Source organism: Macaca fascicularis, chromosome 1 (assembly GCF_037993035.2).
Source record: "Macaca fascicularis isolate 582-1 chromosome 1, T2T-MFA8v1.1".
Taxonomy (NCBI): Eukaryota; Metazoa; Chordata; class Mammalia; order Primates; family Cercopithecidae; genus Macaca; species Macaca fascicularis.
In genome coordinates, this window is record NC_088375.1 from 81,605,410 (window position 1) to 81,630,474 (window position 25,065).

General features: G+C 45.2%; 2 protein-coding genes across 3 annotated transcripts in view; both read right to left on the reverse strand.

The window, feature by feature from the left end:
• The window catches only part of CAPN8 (calpain 8), a 74,722-nt gene extending 49,898 nt beyond the window's left edge, over positions 1-24,824 (reverse strand). Inside the window, exons 1-2 of one of the 2 annotated variants that reach the window (XM_045397663.3) lie at positions 24,534-24,794; positions 13,616-13,685 (exon numbers count right to left, since the gene is read on the reverse strand). In XM_045397663.3, coding sequence (XP_045253598.2) covers positions 13,616-13,685; positions 24,534-24,770 — 307 coding nt within the window. In that variant the 5' untranslated portion in view covers positions 24,771-24,794. Of the gene's footprint in view, positions 1-13,615; positions 13,686-24,533 lie in introns of both variants that reach the window. The other variant, XM_074037147.1, reaches the window with a different exon arrangement.
• On the reverse strand, positions 3,012-3,317 carry LOC123574713 (small nuclear ribonucleoprotein E-like). The gene has a single exon (XM_065536017.1). It carries the CDS (start codon positions 3,315-3,317, stop codon positions 3,039-3,041), a length of 279 nt encoding a protein of 92 aa, XP_065392089.1. The 3' UTR covers positions 3,012-3,038.
• Positions 24,825-25,065: the final 241 nt, after the last annotated feature.

Below are 25,065 nucleotides of genomic sequence, written 5' to 3' on the forward strand. Positions count from 1 at the left end.
TTGAAAAGGGAATGGTTTGAGTGTCAAAGTACTGAAGGAGGGCCTTAGAGAAACTAATGAAATCTTTGAAAGTTTTCATGATTCTTCCTCAAAACTCAATCGGGAAGTGAAAAGTGTTGCATCCTGATGTCTTGTCATCTTTTCAGCATGAGTTCTCCCTCCAAAAAGTCAATAACTGATTCATTCCTTGTTCTAAGAGCTAGCGCAAAGCTGCAATTATTACATAAGTATCACGAAATATGAAGTCACATGAAAATTTTTTATATTTGTTTGTATTTTTTTCAAAGTAAGATACTAATCAAACCTTTTTTTAAAAAACTGTTTACTAAGAAATATGGGCCCCCATTTTACTTTCAGTGGTCCCTTTCCAGTATCAGTTATCTGCAAATAATGAAGGTTTCCTGTCTTGCAATTGTCTCTTTCTGGTGTCTGCACTCTCCACACTGCAGCAAATCTGGCTATAAACAGCCCTGCTCTAAAATCTTCCATATTCCCCATTGCCCTTAGGAATAAAGTCCAGAATTCTTCACACAGTGCTGGAGCCCTGCGTGATCTGGCCACTGCCCCCCTCTCCACTCTCAGCCTTTGCACTGACTGCTCCATGTTTGCCCCAGTCCTACCACTACTTTGCAAGTCCCCTGCCCCAGTGCTATGCACTTCCTAGCCAAAGGACCTTTATCATCTCCTTCCTGCAGCCTGGAACCCTCTTCCCCACCCTCTTTCCCAGAAGAGGAAAGAGTGCCTATTTGTTCTCTGCTGTTTCCTGGCATGAAGAAGACACTTGACAAATATTTAAATGAGTAAGTGGGCTGTGAAAGTTCTTCCCGATTCTGACAAATGAGTATGTCAGATAAACCACATGTTTCCTCACTCCTATAAGCATCCACAACCAACCAACAGTACTTCAATCCACCACCATTCAACACCGTGAGCCCACCTCCTACTGTACCCGTAAATTAAGAACCTGGCACACCTTACTAGAACATCATCCTCCTTTTAGAGTGGATGATAGAAAGTTACCAGTGTTCTAGAAGCAAGATTATAGAGAACACCAATCCTGGGCATAACAGATACCCAGAAAACTCAAAAGGGCCCAAGTGCTGTGTTTTCAGCAGACGGTGGGTTATTGGGGTCACCCAGGGAAGAAAGTCACTAAGAGTTTCAAAGATTAGCCCCAAGTCTGGTATTTTTCTGAAACAAAGAGTTTCAAAGATTAGCCCCCAAAGTACTGGTGTTTTTCTGAACAATGGTAACATGACTCATTTATGGCAACTATATTTTTTATAGCCTCAAAATAACTCTTTGGAGTCATGCTACATATAATAAGGCACACTAAATAATCCACTTCTGCTGCCCCCCAAAGGTTTCCCAGCACCTCCACTCCTGGTTCCCATGACGACCCAGAAGGGGCCTCTCAGACCTGATGTCAGACCTGATAGCAGCGTGGGGGCCAGCTCCACAGGGAAGGCAGCTATCACACATCACTACATTTGGCCGAGGACAATTCTGGGCCAGGGGGGTCTTTGGCTTCCAGGAGCTACAGAGCACCCCAGAGAGTTAATGTACTTCAAAACAGAGGAAAGAACAGGAAAGGCTGGCGGGTCATCTTTGAATCAGAAGCCATTTTTGCCTTACCTTCTAAGTTTTCAGTGGAGAGGGAAAGGCAAAAAAAAAGCAAGCAAACTCTTCACAGCTGAAGAAGCTTGTTCGGATTATTTCAGAGCTCCTCCTAGTTGCTTATGAAGCCCACCAAGCCAATTCTCATCCATCTTGTTTCTGTGATTGTGGAAGGAATAAGACTGAATGGCATGAAACAGCTTCAGGACTTTCTGCCTCACCTCCAGCTTTAAATCAAACCTTTAATGCTGCTTAGAGGGAAAAATTTTTCTTAGTAAATTAAAAAATGGAATTGATTCACCAGAGGGGGAAAAAACCCACTGAGTAAATATATTTGAGGCTTATGTAAATACATCTCAGAGCCTGTTTCAAGGGAAAGCAGCTTGCTTACTGAGTTTAATTATAATGCTCTTTGGTTTCAAAAATAAGACAAAAATGCTAGAAGTCAGGTATAACAGGGAAAGAAATGAAAAGATGAGCACTGAGATGGAATTGTTAGCTCCAGCCACGGCTGAAATACACATGATGAGATACAAAAATGGCATGTTGTCGTTATTGCTGGGGACAGTCTTGACACACTGTCAAACGTCCCCTCCAAAAATGATCCTAAGTGGCACGGCAGTTCCAACTCCGGGCTAGGTATCCTGAGGTTTCCAAATGTACAGAGATCTTTAAATTGCATCGAATATTAAACAGAGATAATGGCATCTCCTAGCAAGATGAGAGTGGTCTTCCAGGCTCAAATATACTGAGATGAGATGAACTGCCCTCAAATGTTAAAATGCCAAGGAACCCAGTGGGGTGATGTGAGCAGAAAACAAGATATTTTGAGGCTGGGAAAATATCCTGAGTACAATGCTGAAGAGCAAAAATATGTGAAAGGAAATAGGAAGGAAGCAAAACTCTTAAAAGGAGTAGTAGAGGGGACCCTGGCCAGGCTGGTGGGCAGGGCAACTGCAGAGAAAGCCTTCTGACTGCACAGAAGCCTGGAACACAATCTACAGAAGCACAGAGTTTCTCTAAACACCAAAGTGAGGACAGCTTGCAGTAGCTCAACGCAGATCACAGGTGAAAGCTGACTGGAATGTAGAAAGTCCCCAGGGTCCGCACCATAATTCAGGCCCAATAGGGGCTTGATGTAGACTGAAGGCGATAAACCTGTCCTAACCTGCTTGCAGATCTCATCTGTCCAGTGCATACAGTCCTGGCCAGCGTAGTGATTTCTAGATTTCTAGAAAATCTAGACTCCTGATTTCCTTTTTTTAAAAAAAAAAAAATTTAATACAAACAATCCACAGACACAGTCATCTTGTAATAACAAAAGGGTAATCAAAACATATGAATAAATGTTCATATTGGACAAAGGACACCTAAAAACAAACTATATCCTTCTCAACAATTTCTCACTTCATTGATCATTTCTAGTTGGAGACACTGTGTAGCTGAGTAATATTATCTCCTTTTAGCATGATCCAACCCAGTTGTTTTCTTAACTTTGTTTTAGAATAAATCTCTTCTGCATCAACTAATACAAAGTTCATATACTCATCAAAACCAGTGATACAGCCTTCTATCCAGATATTCACTTGCTCATAGAGCCATACCTGAATCTGGAATCTATTTTGTAAGAATCTGAAGATGAGATCGATGGGCTCTGTCACAGCCTTCTGCACTTTCTGGCCCTGACCATAGTACACCATGATGGAATTTCCTAGATTTCTGATTTCTTAGAAAAACTGCAAAATCTGGCCAAAATTTCTCTCTTTACTTATTCTACAAATGTTTACTGAGCATTCACTCTGTGCCAAGTATTCCAGGCCCTAAGGATACAACAGTGGGGAAAAATAAAATCCTTGATGTTATGGAGTATACATACTAGTGAGAACGGCAAACAATACATAAACACATGTGGCAGGTGGTGGTAAATCCTGTAAAGAAACCAGAGCAGGGTGAGGGGAGTGAGAGTTTCTAGGGAAGCACTAGGAAATGCAGGGCAGTCAGGGAAGGTCTCCCAGCTCCTGCGTGGTGACATCCAGCTAGAGTGAGGTGACTTCCTTGCTCGTGGTTCCTCCTCCTTCTCTCATGGCTTCCTCCTCACACAGTGCATGCTCTCTGGTTTGCCACAGTCCCCACTGCTCTCTCTTGTTACCTCCTCCTGGACTGTTTTACTCATTTATGTGGCCTCTGTAGGCATCGGAGTTGTGGCCCCCAGAGTTAATCCTTCCCTAGATCTGTCTGTATTAGTCAAGGTTCTCTACAGGGACAGGACTAATAGGATAGATATATATATGAAAGGGAGTTTATTAAGGAGTATTGACTCACACGGTCACAAGACGAAGTTCCACAATAAGCTGTCTGCAAGCTGCGGAGCTTTGCAGTCCCCAAACCCCAAAAGCAGGGAAGCCAACAGTGCAGCCTTCAGTCTGTAGTCAAAGGCCCGAGAGCCCCTGGCAAACCACTAGTGTAAGTCCAAGAGTTCAAAAGCTGAAGAATTTGGAGTCCGATGTTCGAAGGCAGGAAGCATCCAGCGCAGGAGAAAGATGAAGTTGGGAAGACTCGGCAAGCCCTGTCCTTCCATATTCCTCGGCCTGCTTTTATCCTGGCCACGCTGGCAGCTGATCAGATGGTGCCCACCCAGAATGAGGGTGGGTCTGCCTCTCCCAGTCCACTGACTCAAATGTTAATCTCCTTTGGCAACACCCTCACAGACACACCCAGGAACAATACTTTACATCCTTCAATCCAATCAAGTTGACAATCAGTATTAACCATCACACCCTCCAACTCTGGATACCCAGGATCCAGCAGAGGAAGGAGACACTGCTCCCAAGCTGGCATGCAAAACAAGTCAGAGCAAATGGAATTTGAGGAAATATGAGCCTAAGCCAAGTCTGAAGGGGATGGGGGGACCACTCCAGGCATTGTCCTGTTAAATGATGGAGAAACACAGTTTTTGAGTCCTGAACACGTGTACAGAAGGGGCTCCAGATGCAACTGGGGAGGGATCCCCAGGTCTCTCTCCCACTATAGAGCGGAAGGCTGGGGTCCCAGGTGGCAGAGCATCAGGGACCAAGGTTGAACAAGAATGCAGACCAAAGTAACCAGGTACTGGGTCATGAAGCCAGAGAACACATCCCAGGGCTGCTTAGCTACCCTATGGGACCCCTGAGGGAGGCACAAAGAGGCCTCCCAGAGCAGAAGGGAGAGGGTAAACCAAAGTGCTCCACTTTCAAGGAGCAGGTTTGGGGCAAGGTATGGAGTGGCTTCATCCCATTCCCTAAGCCAGCAAGAAATGCCACCTGTAAATTTACAAGGTGACTATGGGAGTACTGTGGGGAAAATAGACTGCACTCTGTACAGGGAAGACCCAATCCACTTCTGCCAGCTGGCGAGGGATTGCCCAGCCCAAAGCAGCAAGAACAGCTGAGATAACAAGAGGGAGGTGACACAGCAACCACAGGGCCAAGAGAAAGCACTAGAGAGAGAACAGTGTCTGCACAGGACTTGTTAGATGGGACTTGTTTCCATTCCTCAGGTTCATGGCCTCTTAGAAGGGTGTCACCTGTCCTTTCTCCCGTGAGCAGGTGGTATGGATTTGCTTCCAGAAGGATCAGCCTTTTCTGGGAGCATCCTGCTCTATTCCTTGGATGGCGGGAGCCAGCCTACTGAAGAACTGAGGGTGTACATCTCCCAGCCAGTGCCAGATGCTGCTGCCAGGGCTTCCAGTAAATGCCCAGAGCTGCCCTGAATGTGACAGAGGCCTTAACACAGCCTGTAACCTCACGCTTCCTACTTCTGCACCAGCCTGCCTCCACCTTTTTCTCTTCAACCACATCCCCAAGAGAGCACGCATAGGCTCCCTTGAGCCTTGGGGACTGGAACATTGCATTACTGATGCTTAATCAATGGCATTGTCTTCAGATCTCTTTTAGTTGTCCCCTTTAAGAACCATCCACAAGTGCTGGAACTAATGGCTGAGGCGGGACAGCAGGGTACCCCTAATAAGTCAGAGAGAGCTGAAGAAACCCAAGACTCACGGCCAGTCTGTGACAGAGAAATTGTCCTTCGGCCCTGGGATGATGTCTGCAAAACTGAAGGCACAGGCAGAGAGCAGAGCTGGTAGGTGTGAAGTCAAGTCCTACCACTGGGGTCTGTGAAAGGTGTTAAAATAATTATCCCCTAGAATGCAGAACAGATTCATTTTGACAAGCAACCCTCTCAGTAGGAATCAGGAACACTCTAAGACTTGATTTTCAGACCCAAACCTCAGGCGGCCCAGCTGAGCTGGAGCTCAGAGAGCAACTCCTGGCCTGGGACCACCTGCCACCTCCCATAAGGTTCAGAAGGTGTCTTCCTGGAGACTCAGGCTCATTGGCAATTTTGCACTTTTCTTACAAAGTGAGGAATAGTCAGGTCACCTCTGAGTAGGTGAAACTGGAGAACACTGACAAAATTCTCTTCTGGCAAAAAGAAGTCTCCCCTGGCAGAAGGAGCCCAGCATGCCTGTAAGGCAAGATTCTTAACCTTTCCTGTGCATTGTGAAAGAAAAGTGGAATCTTGGGACCCCAAACTCATTATGGTAAAGGAAAATTTAAACTTGGGAATTGACTTGCCCAAAAACTACCTTTCTTTTCTTCCCAAACAGATAGTTGTAATTTCACAGGCTTGCTTTATCCTATGTAAAATGCAGATTTACTGAACACAAGAAAAATGCATCAATGACTTTTCCTCTACCCACTTCTTTTCACATGTAAAATGTAGATTCACTGAGCACTAATCAGAGCCTCACAAGAATATAACCACTTGCCTCATTGCCTACCCTCTCCTTTTTTTTCTTCCCTCCTGCTTGCTGTTTCCTCTTTAAATGTTGAAGTTCCCAAAACCCTCTTTGGAAAAAGAACAGGTCACAGATCCTACTGTGACTTGTGTTTCTTTTTCCCAGATGTGTCCTCAACCTTAGCAAAATAAAACCTCAAATTGATTGAGACTTGCTGCGGTCACTTTTTGGTTTACAGGAAGGACCTCTTTGGCAAATGCTTCAGACTAAAAATAGGGCCATAAAAACAATTATACTGAAAGTTATCAAAATATGTTTATTAAAAAGTATAATAATGCTATGCTTTCTATTAATGTCTTGAACAAAAGATTTGGAGAGGGGCCTGATAGACAACATAATTATGAAATGGCAGTGAGCAGACGTGGGGTTTTGGATATTTGCAGCAACTGTCATGTGATATGAAAATTACCCCGGATTTCCATGACTGTACTTCATCTCCTGCAGTAATACTGCAAGGAGCTAAGTTAGTGAAGGTTTGTGGAACTCTCCACGCAAAGCAGAATTCTTTCGTGCTCCTGAAATAACGTGCAATATGCAAATCCTCCTGTAATCCACGACCTCAAACTCTCATTAAAGTGGAAGGAGTTGTCCTGGACCCTTTGTTCAGAGTAGAAAGGAGAGTGGTGTTAGTGTAACAAAACCGGAGGGGGATGAGCACCAGGACCCAAGATGGAGGTAAAAGATGTGCCGCGGAGAAAGGGAACCACTGCAGGTAGCAAAGTGAACTTCCCCTGAATCAGTTAAGCCCCCTGGATCGCATGGAGCTGTCATCTGCAGTTTTTCCCACCTGCCGGAGGCCTGACCCTGTGCTCTCCAGAATCAATGAGTAGATTTGGCCCTTTACGTTCCCTGAGGTTTCCCTGATTGCTCATTAAAAGTATCTGCTCAGTCCTAGTGAATTGATTTACTTTGCCACAGTCCTCGAAGGATGCTACAGATCAAAAGGTGTCCAGGAAAGTGATCTTAAAGATGCTGACTCTACTCCCAATTACTGACTAGAGATGTGCACGCCAGGCCCCTGTTCCAGGAGTCCAGGCCTGGCTCTGTGGGGAAGCGTGGACTCACAGAGGAAAATCAATGTGCTGGATGCAGAAGAGAAGGCAACTGGATTTAGGTTGTTGCTGTTGGTTCCTTGTTTGCCTTTGGAGACATATGAAAAGGTCCAGTCATTCTTTTTACAAAACAGAAATACAGAATATAAAACTCTACTCAATAAATGCAACAAAAATGAAAAAGACATCCATTTCATAGAGGTGAAGAGAAAAATCAGGTCAATAGAGAAAAGGGGGTTAGAAGAGAAAAACACACACAAGCACAAACACACGCAGTATAAGACAGAGTGAAAAATAGATGGGTAAGGCAGGAGATAGAGAAAGAAACCCCAGCCCTTACCAAACCCTTAAGGCAAAGCTCATCTCACTCATGAATCCCAGTGGAAAATAAACCACCCACTAGATTCAAAGTTTGGATAAACGTTTTAGCAATGTGTTACTCAAAAAGCACTCTAATTTCTTTCTACATTCTGGAAGTCTCTGGTCCTCATTTAGGAAAGAAGAAAGTCTCTTGCTCCCCATTCCTGAAAGCAGCAAGCATCAAATTTCAGTTTTTAGAGACCAAGTTCTTCTACTTTTATACATAGCATTGCTCATGTGGCCTCTGGGCCTAGTTACACATAAAGACGATTCAAGTCCTGTTGCATTTTCACAACCATAGGCACAAATGATACCATGCCTTAGTGTTTCCCTACCTGTGGATGCACTCAGGTAAGAACTGGATGGAGCTTGCATGGCAGGTAGAGTTAGCAGTTACTGCTGAGCCTGTGAGAGACAGGCTTACTCTGAGGGTCCTGCTGGGGTCCCCAGGATGCAATGAGCACTGTGTTCCTTTATCCACAGCCACCATCACAGGCTGGGGACAGTCTCCTTCATGACCTGTTCCCAGGACATCCTTCCACTGTCAAGGATCAGCCAGCACTTCCAACCCCCTTAATGTACCCACCCAGCAGTGTCAGCAAGCTGGGGACAGACATGTAGACAAGCTGGTTTGCATGAAACTCTGAAATCTTTTGAAAATAGAGACACATAGGCAACCTCAGGATGGAATTTTTATTCTAAATGCCTGATCCAGCCTGATTGCCAAGAGTGATACTGGCAAAGGAAAATGAAAAATACAAAAACCCTTGGATTTAGGCTGTCTGTGTTTTCAAATGATTTAATAACGATGACAGGCAGAGGGTTTACACCAACAGATCAAAAGTGCAACAGACATTTATGGAGCCCTGCTAGGCACCAGGCACCATGGATATATCATTGTGTAAGACAGTCTCATGGAGTGCACAGTCAGGACTCCCAGGGTTATTAACATCCCCCTCCACCCATGGGAGCCCCCATTTCCTAGAGGACAAGGAACCAAGTGTCAACTCTCTACCTATCACAGCCACCTGACCAGCTGGCTTTGATTATATCCACACTTTACAGCTGTGAAATCTGAGATGGGGAGGGCAGAGGTGCAACAAGAAGACTACCTGTGCATACTGAATTAGATGCTGCTAGTGGTAGATCAAGAGAGAGAGAGGAGGGGCCCTTGGCAAAGACATTTCCAGGAGCATTGCAGAGTGATGGATTTAGGAGAGGGGGAAAGATGCCAGAGCCATGGGGCTCAGAGGGAAGAGGTGGCCTTGGAGAGGGAGAGTGCAGGCTGGACCAGACCTGGGATCCCCCTCCATTTACATGTTGGGGTGTAGCTGCCTTATTCTGTCTGCCCAGAGCCATGGCCATGCCCCTTCTTTTGGATAGTTCTCCCTGTGGTTTTAGAGAAGGTTCCCAGTCACAAGAGCCTCCCAACAACAAGAATGGGCCCCTGATCCAGGCTGGGCTAACCATATGGCACCTCACTGCCCTGGCTGCAGTAACTGGCTCAAGGAGTGGCAGAAGACCCAAACCATAACATCACAGTCCTTTTCTGAGATCAGTAAAACCAAAGCAGGTTTACAATTATACTGAGAGAAAGTCTGGAATCATTAGTGGTCCTGTTTCCTGCCAGATAGGTCCTGTCTGCCATGGAAGAGAACGAAGCCAACCTGTAGACACCAACAGAGAAGAGAGATGGGCAGAGAGTGTGCCAGGAACATTTAGATCCCTGGAACCAGGCTTCGAGGCCAACAATGCTGTTCGCCTTCCATGATCTAGTTGGATAAGCCAGTAAATTCTCCTTTTCCTTAAGCTATTAATAGTTGGGTTGGACTTTAAAAGCCAGTGACCAAAGGAGTTCTAGTTGATATATGGGTATGACTTATAAGGCGTTGCACAAAGCCAGAAATGGGTACTATATTCACAGGACAAAGTCTATTTCAGTGGCCACAGAGGTCTGGAGATGCTCTGAAATGTGCATAGGCCAAAATGCAAGGGAGAGAGACTGTGATGGAACGAGCAGTGGAGAGACTGGCTGGGTCCCTGCAGTTTCCTGAGTGATGTGCACCCTTGAGCGTCCACTGGAAAAAGCACCCACAGACATGACCCACAGGGGACCACACACTTACAGCTTACTCCATCACCACATGGGGCAGCCCTGAGTCTGCCTCGCACTCCAGTAAGACACTGAGTGTGGGTGGCCCTTGCTAGACATGGTGAGAATAGGCTCCACTGAGAAGATGGAGCAAGGAAAGGCTGGGATTGCCAGGAACAGCAACTTTGAAGAAGAACTCTCCTTCTCAGTGTGCCAGGAGGCCTGAGTGTTGTGGGAGGGCTTTCATTTGAGGGCTGTTTCAACAAAGGATTAGTCATTTAATTACTTAAATGGAGGTAAAATCATACTGTCCTCCTTCGGGGACTGAGCTGCCCAAAGAAAAGTCATATTCTACAGGAAAAAATCACTTGAAACAATTGGATCCTTGGCATTCAGCTCCCTCAATCTTTATTTTCCTAAAATATGTCTTCAAGGAAGCCAGCTCCTGGGCTCTATGTAAGCATAAGATCTGATGGTGGCCAAGAGACTCACACATTTAGGATGAAAATTTGGCTTAGCAAGGACAGTAGGGAGGAAGGGACAACACATAGCCCACCCTGACAGAAGCAGCCAGACTTCGGACCTGCTGGCAAATAGCCTCACACACCCAACATGAAGTGTGAACAAGGAGATCCACTGCCACGTGTTCTATACGAATGCAAGAGAGAAAATAACTCAAATGTCCATCCTTTGGAGACAGGATAAATCCACCAGAGTGCACACTCACGACGGAGTGCAACACTTGGAATGGTTCACAGAGAACCAAGTTCTTTATAGACTGGTGTGGAAAGATCTCCCAAATACTTTATTAAGTGAAATAACACCAAATAATGGCAAGGTGCCAAACAGTGTTGATAGTGTGCTGCCTTCAATACAAGAAAGGGAAATTTAGAATATGTACTTAGATTTGCTTGAATTTGCATAAAGAAACACGGAGGAAATTTTTTGAGTGGCTGCAAGGCAGTGAGCAATGGAGTCAGTGGAGACAGCTGGGAAACAGACTTCACTGGGTGTTTTCAGTTGCTTTAATTTTTTTTTTTTTTTTTTTTTTTTTTTTTTTTTGAGACTGAGTCTCACGCTGTTGCCCAGGCTGGAGTGCAGTGGCGCGATCTCGGCTCACTGCAAGCTCCGCCTCCCGGGTTCCCGCCGTTCTCCTGCGTCAGCCTCCTGAGTAGCTGGGACTACAGGCGCCCGCCACCGCGCCCGGCTAATTTTTTGTATTTTTAGTAGAGACGGGGTTTCACTGTGGTCTCGATCTCCTGACCTTGTGATCCGCCCGCCTCGGCCTCCCAAAGTGCTGGGATTACAGGCTTGAGCCACCGCGCCCGGCCCAGTTGCTTTAATTTTTGTATTGTGTGTATTCAAAATAATGATGAAATAATAACACAGAACTCTATGAAAAAGACATCATTTTCATCATACAAATAAACTGTTTTAAAAAAACCCAGCCTGGACAACACGGCAAAACCCTGTCTCTACAAAAAATACAAAAAAATTAGCTGGGTGTGTTGGTGCACGCCTGTTGTCCCAGCTGCTCAGGAGGCTGAGGTGGGAGGATCACTTGAGCCCAGGAGAAGGAGGTTGCAGTGAGCTGAGATCGGGCCACTGCACTCCAGCCTGGGAGACAGAGCCAGGCCTTGTCTCAAAAAAAAAAAAAATACATATATATATAAAAATATATAAATATATATGAATGTATATATTTATTTATATTTATATTTATTTATTTATTTTATATATATATAAACATTTTTTTTAGAAACCCTTAGAGCAGATTACACTGTGCTGTGTTGTACTCTGAAAAGCCAACAGAACATTTAACAAACGTTAATGCGTATCAGGCCCCAATTCAACAAGTGCTGTGTGCTGCTCCCTTGTTCTTTGGGAATACACACAGTATGTCGAATGGGAAATCTCTCCTCTTAATCTCTCACAATTTACCCACTGTTCAGGACCAGCCCTGACTCAGATCCCTCAGGCCACAGAGGCTGTTGCAACTCAGCCCCTAGCTCCCCACCCTGATGCTCTGGGTTATAGCCTTGGCGCTGTGAATCTTCTTTTCTACTGGCAGAGGCTCGGTCTGCGCCTGGCTCCTTTCAGGAGGTTGGACTCCCTAGCCCCTTTCCACTCTGTTCATTAAAAACCACCGCAGTGGCTGGGCTCCCCGGGGCAGCCACCACAGAGGCTGCCCCATTTGTTCTGATGTGAGCTGGATTCGGAGAGCTGGTTGGGTTCATTTCCTGTGCTTCCAGCCTCCGTCTCCATTGGCAGCACGCACTCACCATGGTAACGCTCAGGCCGCTTTTTGGAAACCCTCACTTCTCCTTGCTTAAACCTATTCAAAGAAAAATCCATCCAAGCCCATCAAGGAAAAGGTACTTATTAAATACCTTTCCCACAGTTAACACATCTCCAACAAGGAGTTGTTTGGGGCGCACTCGAAGTTGTGTGTCCCTGAGACACAGGCATAATTAGGTTAAACATGGAGTTGGAAGTAAAAAGGCACCACACTTACCCAGAACAAGAAAAGGTCAGAACGCTACCCCTCTGTGAGCCCTCACACAAAAGCTCGGGAAATGGAGGCTGTGGTTTTCAGGGAACCGGGCACGCGCTCGCATGTGGCACCCCGAATCATTCCCGCTGCTTGATGTCACGCTCTGTGAGCTCTTTCTAAGGTGTATTTGCTATATTCATTAAAGGAGAGAACATTGGAAGCATTTAAAATAAAACGCCTTGTGATTTTCAAAATCATGAACATTTCCAGCAGGTTGAAGAGAAAGGGCTTTCCTGGTGACAATAAGAATAAGAAAAAGAGAAAACCTCCTGAAAAAAATAAAGGGGGGGTGGTTATGGGATCCATGTGATGCTGAGGTTTCTGTTTGTGTTGCCGATTTTCAGTGAGCAGCATTTGTTTCTTTTCCGCCTTCATTTCCAGTTCTGTATTTTGCAGCTGTCACTGGATGGTGGTTTGGAAGCCCCTCAAATTCAGTTCAGAGCCATGTTGTCCATAAAATGTAAGGATTGTCCAATTCAACACAGAAACTCCCATCTGTGAGGCCTTGGTATCAGGAGGGCTTATGAGATCAATAAAGCTCATCTGCTACCAAGGAGAGCCTCGGTTTCTGACAATGGAGGCTAGAACTTACAAAACTAAATGAAATTATGTCTTAAACTCAACTGCCCCCAATTTAAAAGGAGCATGATAAGGTCAGAAATGAAGGCTTTTGATTACAGGATCCCAGGCCTATGAAAGAATGCCTGGCTAGAAAAATAAGATTCTTGTTTTCCTACTAATTATAAAAGCACTTATTATGACAGCCCGTCATTCCATAGGACAAATTATGCCTACTTAAAGGAAACTACAACAAAAACACGGTATAGCACAGATATGTACTCTACGCCTGTAATCCTGGCTCCTTGCTCTAGCATTAAAGTGGTTAAATGAGCTGGCAAAATCTCTCATTAGGGGGAGCCAAGAGGTAGTTCCAGCATTTGGACCCACAGTGAAGGATGTAGTCTCAAAAAGCACAAACCCAGACAGACACATCAGGTACCTAATTCACTCAGTGAAGTCTCACAGCTTCATCTGATGTTTACTCATGACACATACACACCCACCCTCTCCCAGAACAAATAAGACTCTCCCCGATTACTCACCTAGACCGCCCTGACAAATGTCTGTGCGCGTGGCTCCACCAATGATAAACTGAGGGCTGGGACACAACTCCTGAAAGCAATTTGGAACAAAACACAAGTCACAAGGTGCTCAGTGACGGTGGCAGCCTGGGGAAAGGAACATCAGAGTCCCAGAGTGCAGAGCAGGAAGAAAACCAGGAGATCGTCTACTGCCCATCACATTGTTTTATTGCTGAGGACTCTGAAGCCCAGAGAGGAGACGAGCCCTGCCCACAGTCACACAGCCGGGGATGAACAGAGCAGGAGCTGGAGTCCAGAGCCCCTGCCAGAACTAGTGTTTTCATTTTTTTTTATTCTTATTATTTTATTTTTTTTTTTGAGACAGTATCTCTCATTGTTGCACAGGCTGGAGTGCAGTGGCATGATCTCTGCTCACTGCAACCTCCGCCTCCCAGATTCAAGTGATTCTCCTGCCTCAGCCTACCACATAGCTGGGATTACAGGCATGTGCCACCACACCTGGCTAATGTTTTTTTTTTTGTTTGTTTGTTTTTTGGTTTTTTTTGTATTTTTAGTAGAGACGGGATTTCACCATTATAGGCAGGCTGGTCTCGAACTCCTGACTTCAAGTGATCCATCTGCCTCGGCTTCTCAAAGTGCTGGGATTACAGGCATGAGCCACAGCACCCGGATAGGACTAGTGTTTTAATACTATATGTGTGGTGTGAGTGTGTGGGTGTGAAAAGGTGGTGAGGAACACGGAGGTAGGAGAAAGGCAAAGGCTGAGATAATATGTGATGAAAAATGATATCACCTATTCAGAAAACACCCCTATTTACATAAAGAGAAGATTAGAAGAATATTTAGCACACTGCTGTGCACCCTGTGGGCACTCGTTAAAGTCTTGACTAAATGATAATGACTCCATGTGCTGATGGACACACTGAGGTGTCAGAAGTACCATGTATCCTGAGAAGAGAACTCATCTCTGATACATTCACACACCTGACCTGCACTTCCTCCACTCACCTATCTCAACTGGCATCTGCCTACAAGCAGTCTCATGGCCCTGGTGCTCTGTTGGGGCACAATGACACATGCTTTAGTCATCCTTTCTTTGTTTACCCAGCAAGGATTTTTTGAGTGCCCATTTTGTATCCAGTACCCTTTGAACCATGGCAGGCAGGGGAAAGAGGGAAACATGGTGAAATGCAGAAAGAAAAGAAATAAACCACATAGTTCTTGGCCTCAAGGTGCTTGTGGTGTATATAGGAAACCAAGATTGACATTATGAAAAAGTCAGAGAAAAAAGGCTAGTGCATAATAATAGAATGTAGGCTATATCCACAAAAGGAGAAAAAACACAAAGAGAGAAAAATGAGAAGGGCCCAACAAGGATGATGGCTGCGAGATTTAGTGGGTGGGAGATGATACCTGTCCGTTAGAAAGGTAGGATGCAGGAGCAGTCTACGTACTGGTTCCTAAAGAAGAGATGGGTCTACCTGTTCACCAGGCAAACTACAAGGGGAAAAGGACAGGACCTCAACGGACAAAACGGAAGTCAGCCTACATTTAATCAGAGGCATCCTGGGCTGCACTACATCAAAGACTGTCTGGCCACAGAGAGAGAGAATCATTTCGTTCTTACTTCATAGAGGTGAAGAAAGGGCAGATCAAAAAGGACCGGGAAGCAGGAGGGTGGGCTGAGGGCAGACGCTTGGGGTCTGGATGGAGCTGGCAACAGGGATTCTGGGATTCTGTTGTGGGAGGTGGAGCCTTCCAGGTGGCAGCCCCATAGCCTCTATAAGGTGACAGCTCCTGCTGAAATGGCAGAAACAGTTCCTGTGGGCTGACTTTTTTTTTTTCAAGTATTAAAAAAATTTATGCCGGGTGCAGTGGCTTATGCCTGTAACCCCAGCACTTTGGGAGGCTGAGGCGGGGGATCACCTGACATCAGGATTTCGAGACCATCCTAGACAACATGGTGAAACCCCGTCTCTACTAAAAATACAAAAATTAGCCAGGCATGGTGATGCGCCCCTATAATCCCAGCTACTCAGGAGGCTGAAGCAGGAGAATCCAGGAGGCAGAGGTTGCAGTAAGCCAAGATCACACCATTGCACTCCAGCCTGGGCAACAAGAATGAAACTCCGTCTCAAAAACAACAACAACAACAACAACAACAAAAATTTATTTACCTGTTTTTCATTGAAAAATTAGTACATGAACATGAGAAAATCCCCAACAGTAAATAATGGTGTAAAACACACAATCCCTTCCACCTCAGAGTCCGCACTGGTAACGTTTCCTAAGTGTCCCTCCAGAAACTGTCTTCTGATATAAAAGCACATCTATATACATACACACATTTTTGTCACATATGTCTTGTACTTGCGTCTTTTCTTAGGACATAGAGAGTTTTGTAACTTCATTAAAAGTATCACACGTTATTTAGCTTGTTTATTTTGTTTCTATTTATTTATTTGTAAATAAAAGTTCTCTAGTGATGGACCTTTAGTTTTTCATTTATTCATTCGCTTTCAGTCTTTTGCAATCTCTGGTAGCAACTTAAAGAGAAAGGTGGCACCAGCCAATCTGGGTGTTCTAAAAGTGTGTAGCTGCAAATGTTCACCCTGGGTGCTCAAGAGCTCCCAGTCTCCAGGCAGTCATTTTTTGGCAAATAAAATGCAGAGAGATCTGAAAGAGTAATAAGTAAAAAGAAAGAGAAAAAAATTTTTAATTTTAATGTTGTTTTAAAAACAAAAGAAGGAAAAGGCTGTATTGTCAAGAGGGAAGAAAAGACAGCACACTCTATAGAGGTTTGGAAGAATCTCTTTTCTTAAAAACTCTCTTAAAATAGGTTCTTGGCTGGGCGTGGTGGCTCATGTCTGTAATCCCAGCACTTTGAGAGGCCAAAGCAGGTGGATCACCTGAGGTCAGGGGTTCCAGACCAGCCTGGCCAACAGGGCAAAACCCTGTCTCTACTAAAAACACAAAAATTAGCCAGGCGTGGTGGTGGGCGCCTGTAGTCCCAGCTACTCAGGAGGCTGAAGCAAGAGAATCACTTGAACCTGGAAGGCAGAGGTTGCAGTGAGCCAAGATTGCACTACTGTACTTTAGCCTGGGCAACAGAGTGAGACTCTGTCTCAAAAAATAAATAGATAAATAGGTTCCTGTTCTTCATTCTCCATTCATCTGTCAGTCTCCTGAAATCTGACTTCTACATCCATAGCTTCATGAAACTCCTCTCACCCATGTCACCAATAACTAACCTCTCTTTGGATTTGGTACCATTGGCTATTCCTCTCTGAAAGTTCTGCTCCCTTGACTTCCATACCCTTACTCACACTTGATTTTCTCCTCACCTCTCTGAGCATTTCTTCTCAGTCTCTTTCATGCGTTCCTCCACTGTGCTTGCCCCTAAGTACCAAGGAACCCCTGGCTCTTGGTCCTGAACCCTCTGAGATTATCCCATTTCATACAGCAGTAACACCCCTAAGTATTTTTGCTCGGTGACATCATTCAACCCCATGGCTTCAACTATTAACCGCAGAAGATGCTGATGCTTCCAAAATAACTCCCTGAACTGTGTCTTCAATTACTTGTGTCACAGTGCTCATGAGATAGAATTTCATTAGATTCATATCTAATAAGCTTCCCAAGTTCTATTAAAATGTTGAGTTTGGGTTGGAAGACAGAGTGATTGGCAAAGGCTACAGACAACTGAAAGTGAAATATACAGAATGGTGCTAAGTGATTTGTAGGTAGATGGAATGTCCATTTTACTATGTGGTACTCAGTATAATTCAAAAATGTCCCCACCCCAGAAAAACACATACACACACACCAAGAAATGTCATGACTAATATGTTGCATGAATCTTTCAGGGACCACAGAAAGTCCCCAGCTTTGGGCTGGGCATGGTGGCTCATGCCTGTAATCTCAGCACTTTGGGAGGTCAAGGTGAGCTGATCACTTGAGATCAGGAGTTTGAGACCAGCCCGGTCAACATGGTGAAATCCCGTCTCTACAAATAAAAATGCAAAAACTAGCTGGGCATGGTGGTATGCACCTGTAATCCCAGCTACTCAGGAGGTTGAGGCATAAGAATTGTTTGAAACCAGGAGGCAGAGGTTGCAGTGAGCCACGATTGCGCCACCGCACTCCAGCCTGGGTGACAGAGTGAAATTCTGTCTCAAAAAAGAAAAAGAAAATTCCCAGCTTTGCAAGGAGATTGCATCTCACTATGATGCCCAAAGAACTTACCCCAAGTCTTCTCTCCATTCCTAAGTTGCTGTTGAAGCACAGATCAGAGATACAAAGTAATTGGCAGTCAGAGAGGTTTTAAAGAGGCAGAATTCTGTAAAGAGGCAGCCTCACACCTACCCACACTTGGAACCCTTTTTTAATCTTTCCTAATAACAACCGTGTCTTTTTAGTACTACTGTTTTCTATTACTCAAGTGAAGATTTCAAAACACTCCATAAATACAAATTACTCTAACCTAGGATCAGCCTCTGATGACCAGGCCTAAGGAAATACAGGTATCAGTTAAGAATCCAAGGCAGTAAGTGACTGAAATCCACACTGTCTCAGTGATGCTGACTACTTGGCCACACTGCTCTCCCAGAGCGTTACCCATGTCTGATAGCTTTGGTTTGCACTTTAGGAGCCCTGGTTTTTAGAACCCCCAGAGATGCTGCCATCTTCATCATCATCACCTTCAAGGAGAGCCACATTGCTTGACCCAGAACTTCCATCCCTCTGTGATCTGGCCCCACTGGATGTTTCCAGCTTTGTCTGTCAGTTTCCCACAGTGAGTGATTACGACTCTCCTCCCATCATGACAGACTCCCACCTTCCTCTGAATACACTTGCTCCCGATGCACTGCCACAACCCAGTGCCTCTGCCCACACCTGCGCCTTCTCTTCAGTCTCTCTCCTGATTCTCTTCCAACAATCCCAACTCAAATGTCTCCAGTAATTAACCTGCCCCAATTTCACTGTCAAATTTAACTGCTTCTTCCCATGAACTCCCATGCATTTTGTTCATATTTCTACTTATTTCACCCTCTGGATATTCTGTCTTATAATAATAGCTAGATTTCCTCATTCAAGCCTCCCAAAAAACAGTGGGTGGGTAATATTATTATCCCTATTTTATGGATGAGGAAACTGAGTCTTGGGGTGGTTAGTAACTTCTCCATGGTTCCTCAGCTAGCAAATGGCACAGAGGGGACCAGAAACCTGATCTACCTGACGCACGAGCGCATGCTCTTAACCACTCTGCAGCCTGCCAGCTGTCCATATGTCTCTCCCTGAGGAGCCAAAGCTCCACAAAGCCTCCTCTTCAGCATCTGAACACAACCAGCACGCAATAAATCATGGCTAAACTGAAAACTCCAGATTCACTAATCCAAGACATAGCAGCTGAAGAAAGAGTCGCTCCAAGCTGAGGCCTCTCACCCTCATCCTTATCCTAACCTCCCAACAATTCATCCCCTTGACATTTCTCTTGAACTGGGTCCTTACTATGCAGCTGACATCACTTCATTGCTGTCTTGCTGTATTTCTCCTTAAGATCAATAAACCACTTAATTGCCAAAAAGTGGACACTTCAGGGAAGAATATCATTGACTGCGCTGCACCAGGGCCCGCTCATGCTGGGCATTCCTCAAACCACAGGACCTGGGCTGGGCATTGACCAAGCACAGAGGGGAAGTCAGAAAATAAGGAGGCAAAAATCTGCCTGCTAAGAACACCCCCTGATCTCGCATAGCCAACCATGCTGTTTGTGATAGGATTGTTCTTGCCCAACCCTAAATAGTCTCAGGATTGTGAATAACCAAAAGCTCATCCTGAGAACCCATGCTTGACCTTGAGCCCTTCCTCTGGGCAAACTTGTCCTGAAACCCTTGGGACAAGAGCCCAAGCAAATCTTTGCCCAGTTGCTTATGAACAGGCAGAAACACCCAGCAGTGACAAGATGTCAAATGGTATGATTTCAGAAAACATCTAAGTATCAAGCTTTATTTTATTATTGAAAGGACAAAAACATGTGTACATATACGTTCAGCACATCTCATCTCCTTTCCCCCAAAGGCCGGTAGAAGTTAACGTCTGTGTGGGAACCAGGATCATAGGAGTCACATTTAGTCAGCTGACTTAAAGCCCCAAACACTGAAGAAGTACAAAATCACCCTCAAAAGCAGCAATGAAACAAAAAAGCAAATGGCACAATTAAAAATAGGCAAAGGGGCTGGGCGCAGTAGCTCACACCTGTAATCCCAACATTTTGGGAGGCCGAGGCAGATGGATCACTTGAGACCAGGAGTTTGAAACCAACCTGGCCAACATGGCAAAACCCAATCTCTACTAAAAATACAAAAAAATTAGACAAATGTTGTGGTGGGAGTCTGTGGTCCCAGCTACTTGGGAGGCTGGGACATGAGAATCACTTGAATCCGGCAGGTAGAGGTTGCAGTGAGCTGAGATCGTGCCACTGCAGTCCAGCCTGGGCAACAGAGTGAGACTCTGCCTTAAAAAAAAAAAAAAAGGCAAAGGACTTGGTTAGACATTTCTCCAAAGATAATCTATAAATGGTCAATAAGCACATGAAAAGATGCTCACCATCGCTGATCTTTGGGGAAACACAAATCAAAACCACAATAAGATATTACCTCACACCCATTAGGATGGCTACTATCAAAAAACAGAAAATGGCTGGCGCAGTGGCTCACGCCTATAATCCTAGCACTTTGGGAGGCCAAGGGGGGCAGATCACCTGAGGTCAGGAGTTCAAGACCAGCCTGGCCAACATGGCAAAACCCTGTCTCTACTAAAAATTTAAAATTCGCTGGGCATGGTGACGAGTGCCTGTAATCCCAGCTACTCAGGAGGCTGAGGCAGGAGAATCACTGGAACCTGAGGGGCAGAGGTTGCAGTGAGCCAAGATTGCGCCATTGCACTCTGGCCTGGGTGATAAGAGTGAAACTCCACCGGGAAGGGAAGGGAAGGGAAGGGAAGGGAAGGGAAGGGAAGGGAAGGGAAGGGAAAAGGAAAGAAAGAAAGGAAGAAAGGAAGAAAGGAAGAAAGGAAGAAAGGAAGAAAGGAAGAAAGAAAGAAAGAAAGAAAGAAAGAAAGAAAGAAAGAAAGAAAGAAAGAAAGAAAGAAAGAAAGAAAGAAAGAAAGAAAGAAAGAAAGAAAATAACAAACACTGGCAAGGATGTGGAGAAATCAGAACCCTGTGCACTGCTGTGGGAATGCAAAATGGCACAACCACTATATAAAATAGTACAGCGGTTCCTCAAAAACTTGAACATAGAACTACCATATGATCCAGCCACAGGTCATATCTTTTGGGTATATAACAAAAAGAACTGGAAGCAGGGTCTCAAAGAGAAGTTTGTATACCCATGTTTGTAGCAGCATGATTCACAATAACCAAAAGGTAGAAGCAACCCAAGACCAAAAATGGATGAGTGAATAAACAAATTGTGGTCTATATACACCACAGAATACTATTCAACCTTCAAAGGAAGGAAATTCTGACATATGCCACAGCATGGATGAATCTTGAGGATATTATGCTAAGTGAGTTATGCCAGTCACAAAAAGATAAATACTGTATAATTCCACTTATATGAGGTGCCCAGCACAGTCAAATTCAAAGAGACAGAAAGTAGAACAGTGGTTGTCAGAAACTAGGGGAATGGCTAGGCGCAAAGGCTCACACCTGTAATCCCAGCACTTTGGGAGGCCAAGGTGGGCAGATCACTTCAGGTCAGGAGTTCCAGACCATCCTGGCCAACATGGCAACACTCCATCTCTACTAAAAATACAAAAAATAAGCCAGGCATAGTGGCGGGCGCCTGTAATTCCAGCTACTTGGGAGGCTGAGGCAGGAGAATCGCTTGAACTCGGGAGGCAGAGGTTGCAAGTGAGCCGAGATTGCGCCACTGCACTCCAGCCTTGGCAACAGAGAAACTCCATCTCAAAAAAAAAAAAAAAAGAAAAAAGAAAAGGAAAGAAATTGGGGGAAGAATGAATGGGAAGTTTTTAAATGTGTATTTAGTTTCTGTTTTGCAAGATAAAAAAAATACTGGTGATGGAGGGTGGTGATGGTTGCATAGCAATGGGAATGTACTTAATGCCACTGAACTGTGCATTTAGAAGTGGTTAAGATGGTAAATTGTATGTTATGTGTATCATACCACAATTTAAAAATAAATAAGTAAATGCAACAAGTAAACTTATAATGCACCACATTTCTGGATACCCCAATCTGTTTGCAAACCCCTGAAAGGCCTCTTGGGAGGAAAAAATAATAATGAACCGTTTAGGAACAGGCTAATTTTCTCAGCGTTCAGTGTATGTTCCTCATAGAGACAGGATCAGAATCTTTACTGATTCAGGAGTCTATTCAATAACTTGTAAGATCTTAGAGGATAAGTCTGCATTCTCTAATGTAACCTTGTGGTATATGAGCATGAGCCTGCCCAAAAGCAGCTGTGTGATCATTTTTCACTGATGATTAGGGATGGAGAGGTTAAATTTTGACACACATTTATTTACTCAACACACACTTGAATACTCCAGATAGGAGCCCTTCAATTGCACCTTCCACATTACTCAGGTTCCACTGCCTGATGCTCTGAATTTTACTTCCTCCATTGACAGCCACAAATCAGCACATCCAGTCTACAATTACCGCATTTCCACAGACTATGAGAACAGGTGAAGACACGGTTTGGGGAAGAATAGGCTATGTGGTTAAGGAGGTAAAGTCTCTAAGGATTTCAAAGAAAGGAGAAAAATTAAGCAAAGGTTAACTGAAACCTGACTTTGGTCTCTAAAGGAAATTTTTCTCCCCCTTCTTCCCCTACGCCAAGACCCTTGGGATCTGCAATAGTACCCCTCCCTAAGGCTTTTCACCACCCAGTGGTGACAACCCAGGTTCCCATGGCCCATCATTTATGCCTCTGTAGAGTTCTTACTTCATTCTGCCTTGGGCATCAGTCCTTTATTCACACCTGTGTCTCCCCACACTTTCCATCAGAGCTGAGACCACAGCTCACTCCTCAGTTTCTCCCTGACCATCTTCCCAATCAGTGCAGAGCCCATGCCTGGCACAAAAAAGAAGCCCAAAAAAACTGTCCGTTGAAATGAAATGTGGCCGTCTTGAAATTAGAATATAAAACCATAACTCCCAATCTGGATTTTATCAACATACCAGGTAACCTCATAGATTTCAGAGGAGAATGGGAAGATGAACCACGGTGTGTGGGAGGGCAGCATGGCCAAGGAGTTATTCTCAGAGATGAAAACTGTTGCACAAAATCAAGAGGATCAAAGCAAAAAGGGTAGAGGTAGCTGGAGTTAAATAGTGATTTTGACCATTTTAGAAGAAGTGCTCTCCCTTTATCTTCCTGTTTCAACCACTGCCAAGAAAATAGGAACCCTGACTTGATTTCCCTATCATGGCTTAGAAGACAAAAGGTGCCCAGGTCGTTTCATAGTCCCGCTCCTGAGACATTGCTATGAGCTCTGTTGAACAGAGCACTTTGTATAGATGAGCTCAATTCTCACTCTGTATGGGGGCGGTTCTCAACCCTGAGGTTAAATCACTTGACAAGGGTCACATAGTGATAGGTCATGGGCCGAGGTTTTGGGAGGACCGTTCTCCACCCCTTGCCCTTGAGCTTTGGGTAGTATCAGTAACTACATTTAGGAGCCCCTGCCTTCCATCCGCATCCCCAGAGCCCCAGCTCCCACCTCTCCACTCACCAGCCCTGATGGAATGTCAATTCATGACCTTGAGCAACCATGCACCTTTCAGCAATGATGTTGTCACAATTTACCAGCGGGCTAACTGTATCCAGCACTGAGTTGCTCCATTGTGCACTGGTCCAGGGACCATATGCATTAATAACAACTATGTATTCTGCATCTATTATGTTCTGGGCACTATGCCCTGAGATTTATCTCCAATTCTCATACCAACCCTGAAAAATAAGGTTCCAGTAAATGCCATTTTACAGATGAGAAAACTAAAGCTCACAGAGTTTACCTGCCCAAGACAACACAGGCAGGGCTAGGATTCATATCTAACTTACCTAGTTCCAAAGCTCATCCATGCTCTTCTCTCTATACCTCACTGCCTCTGAACAAGAGTTCAGGCTGGCTATGGTGGCTCACATCTGTAATCCTAACACTTTGGGAGGCTAAGGTGGGCAAATGGCTTAAGCCCAGGAGTTCAAGACCACCCTGGGCAACACAGCACAATCCTGTCTCTACAAAAATATATAAACATTAGCCGGGTGTGGTGGCACATGCCTGTAATCCCAGCTACTTGGGAAGTTGAGGCAGGAAAATCACCTAAGCCCAGGAAGGTTGAGGCTGCAGTGGGCTGTGATCGCACCACTGCCCTCCAGTCTGGGTGACAGAGTGAGACTCTGTCTCAAAAAAAAAAAAAAAAAGAGTTCAAAAGATGGTGGGGGGGTCCAGGCGCAGTGGCTCACACCTGCTATCCCAGCACTTTGGGAGGCCAAGGTGGGTGGATCACTTGAGGTTGGGAGTTTGAGACCAGCCTGACCGACATAGAGAAACCTCATCTCTACTAAAAATACAAAATTAGCCAGACATGGTGGCACATGCCTGTAATCCCAGCTACTCGGGTGGCTGAAGCAGGAGAATCACTTGAACCCAAGAGGTGGAGGTTGTGGTGAGCTGAGATCGTGCCATTGCACTCCAGCCTGGGCGACAAAGCAAGACTCTGTCTCAAAAAAAAAAAAAAAAAAAAAGGTGGTGGTGGAGGGGTCTGAAATGTGAGATCCAGACACTTAGGATCCACAGCCTCAACTTCTCCCTCAGTTCCTCCTAATCAGATGTAAGGCCCCTCCACCCTGTATGTCACTCAACAGCAAGCCCGCTTCCTTACCGTGGGCCGCTTCCAGATGATGCCTTGAGTTTGCGGAGAGCCTGGTCCAAGATCCTTGTAGCCCAAAGCTGATGGACATGCCGGGAACTCGGGGTCCTTAAATAGGACCCCTGAGTCCAAGCACTGTTGCCTCAGGGTCTTGAAATCCTGGCCCAAGTATTTCAAAGCCTTTTGGTTGGAGCCAAGACCTTGAGCAGCAGCCCGCTGCCTAGATACACCAGCCGCCTGGGCTGCCATGCCGTGGACTCTGTAGGGTGGACTGAAGGGCGAGGCTGCACCGTACTCTCAGACACCTGCTCCACTGGGAGGGGAGTTATAAGGCACTAAGGGAGGTGGAGCAGACAAACATTTCACCTGAGGCCCTGTTCCAGAAGGAAGTGAGTCATGGTTAGGGACAAATATGTACCCAAGGTCCAGGCCAATCTGCCCCACCTTCTTCTTCTGCCTTTTGCAAATCATTTGGGGTCTGGGAACCTTCCAGGGCCCATCCCAGGCCATTAGCCTAAGAAATCCATTAGGATCTTTACCCCCA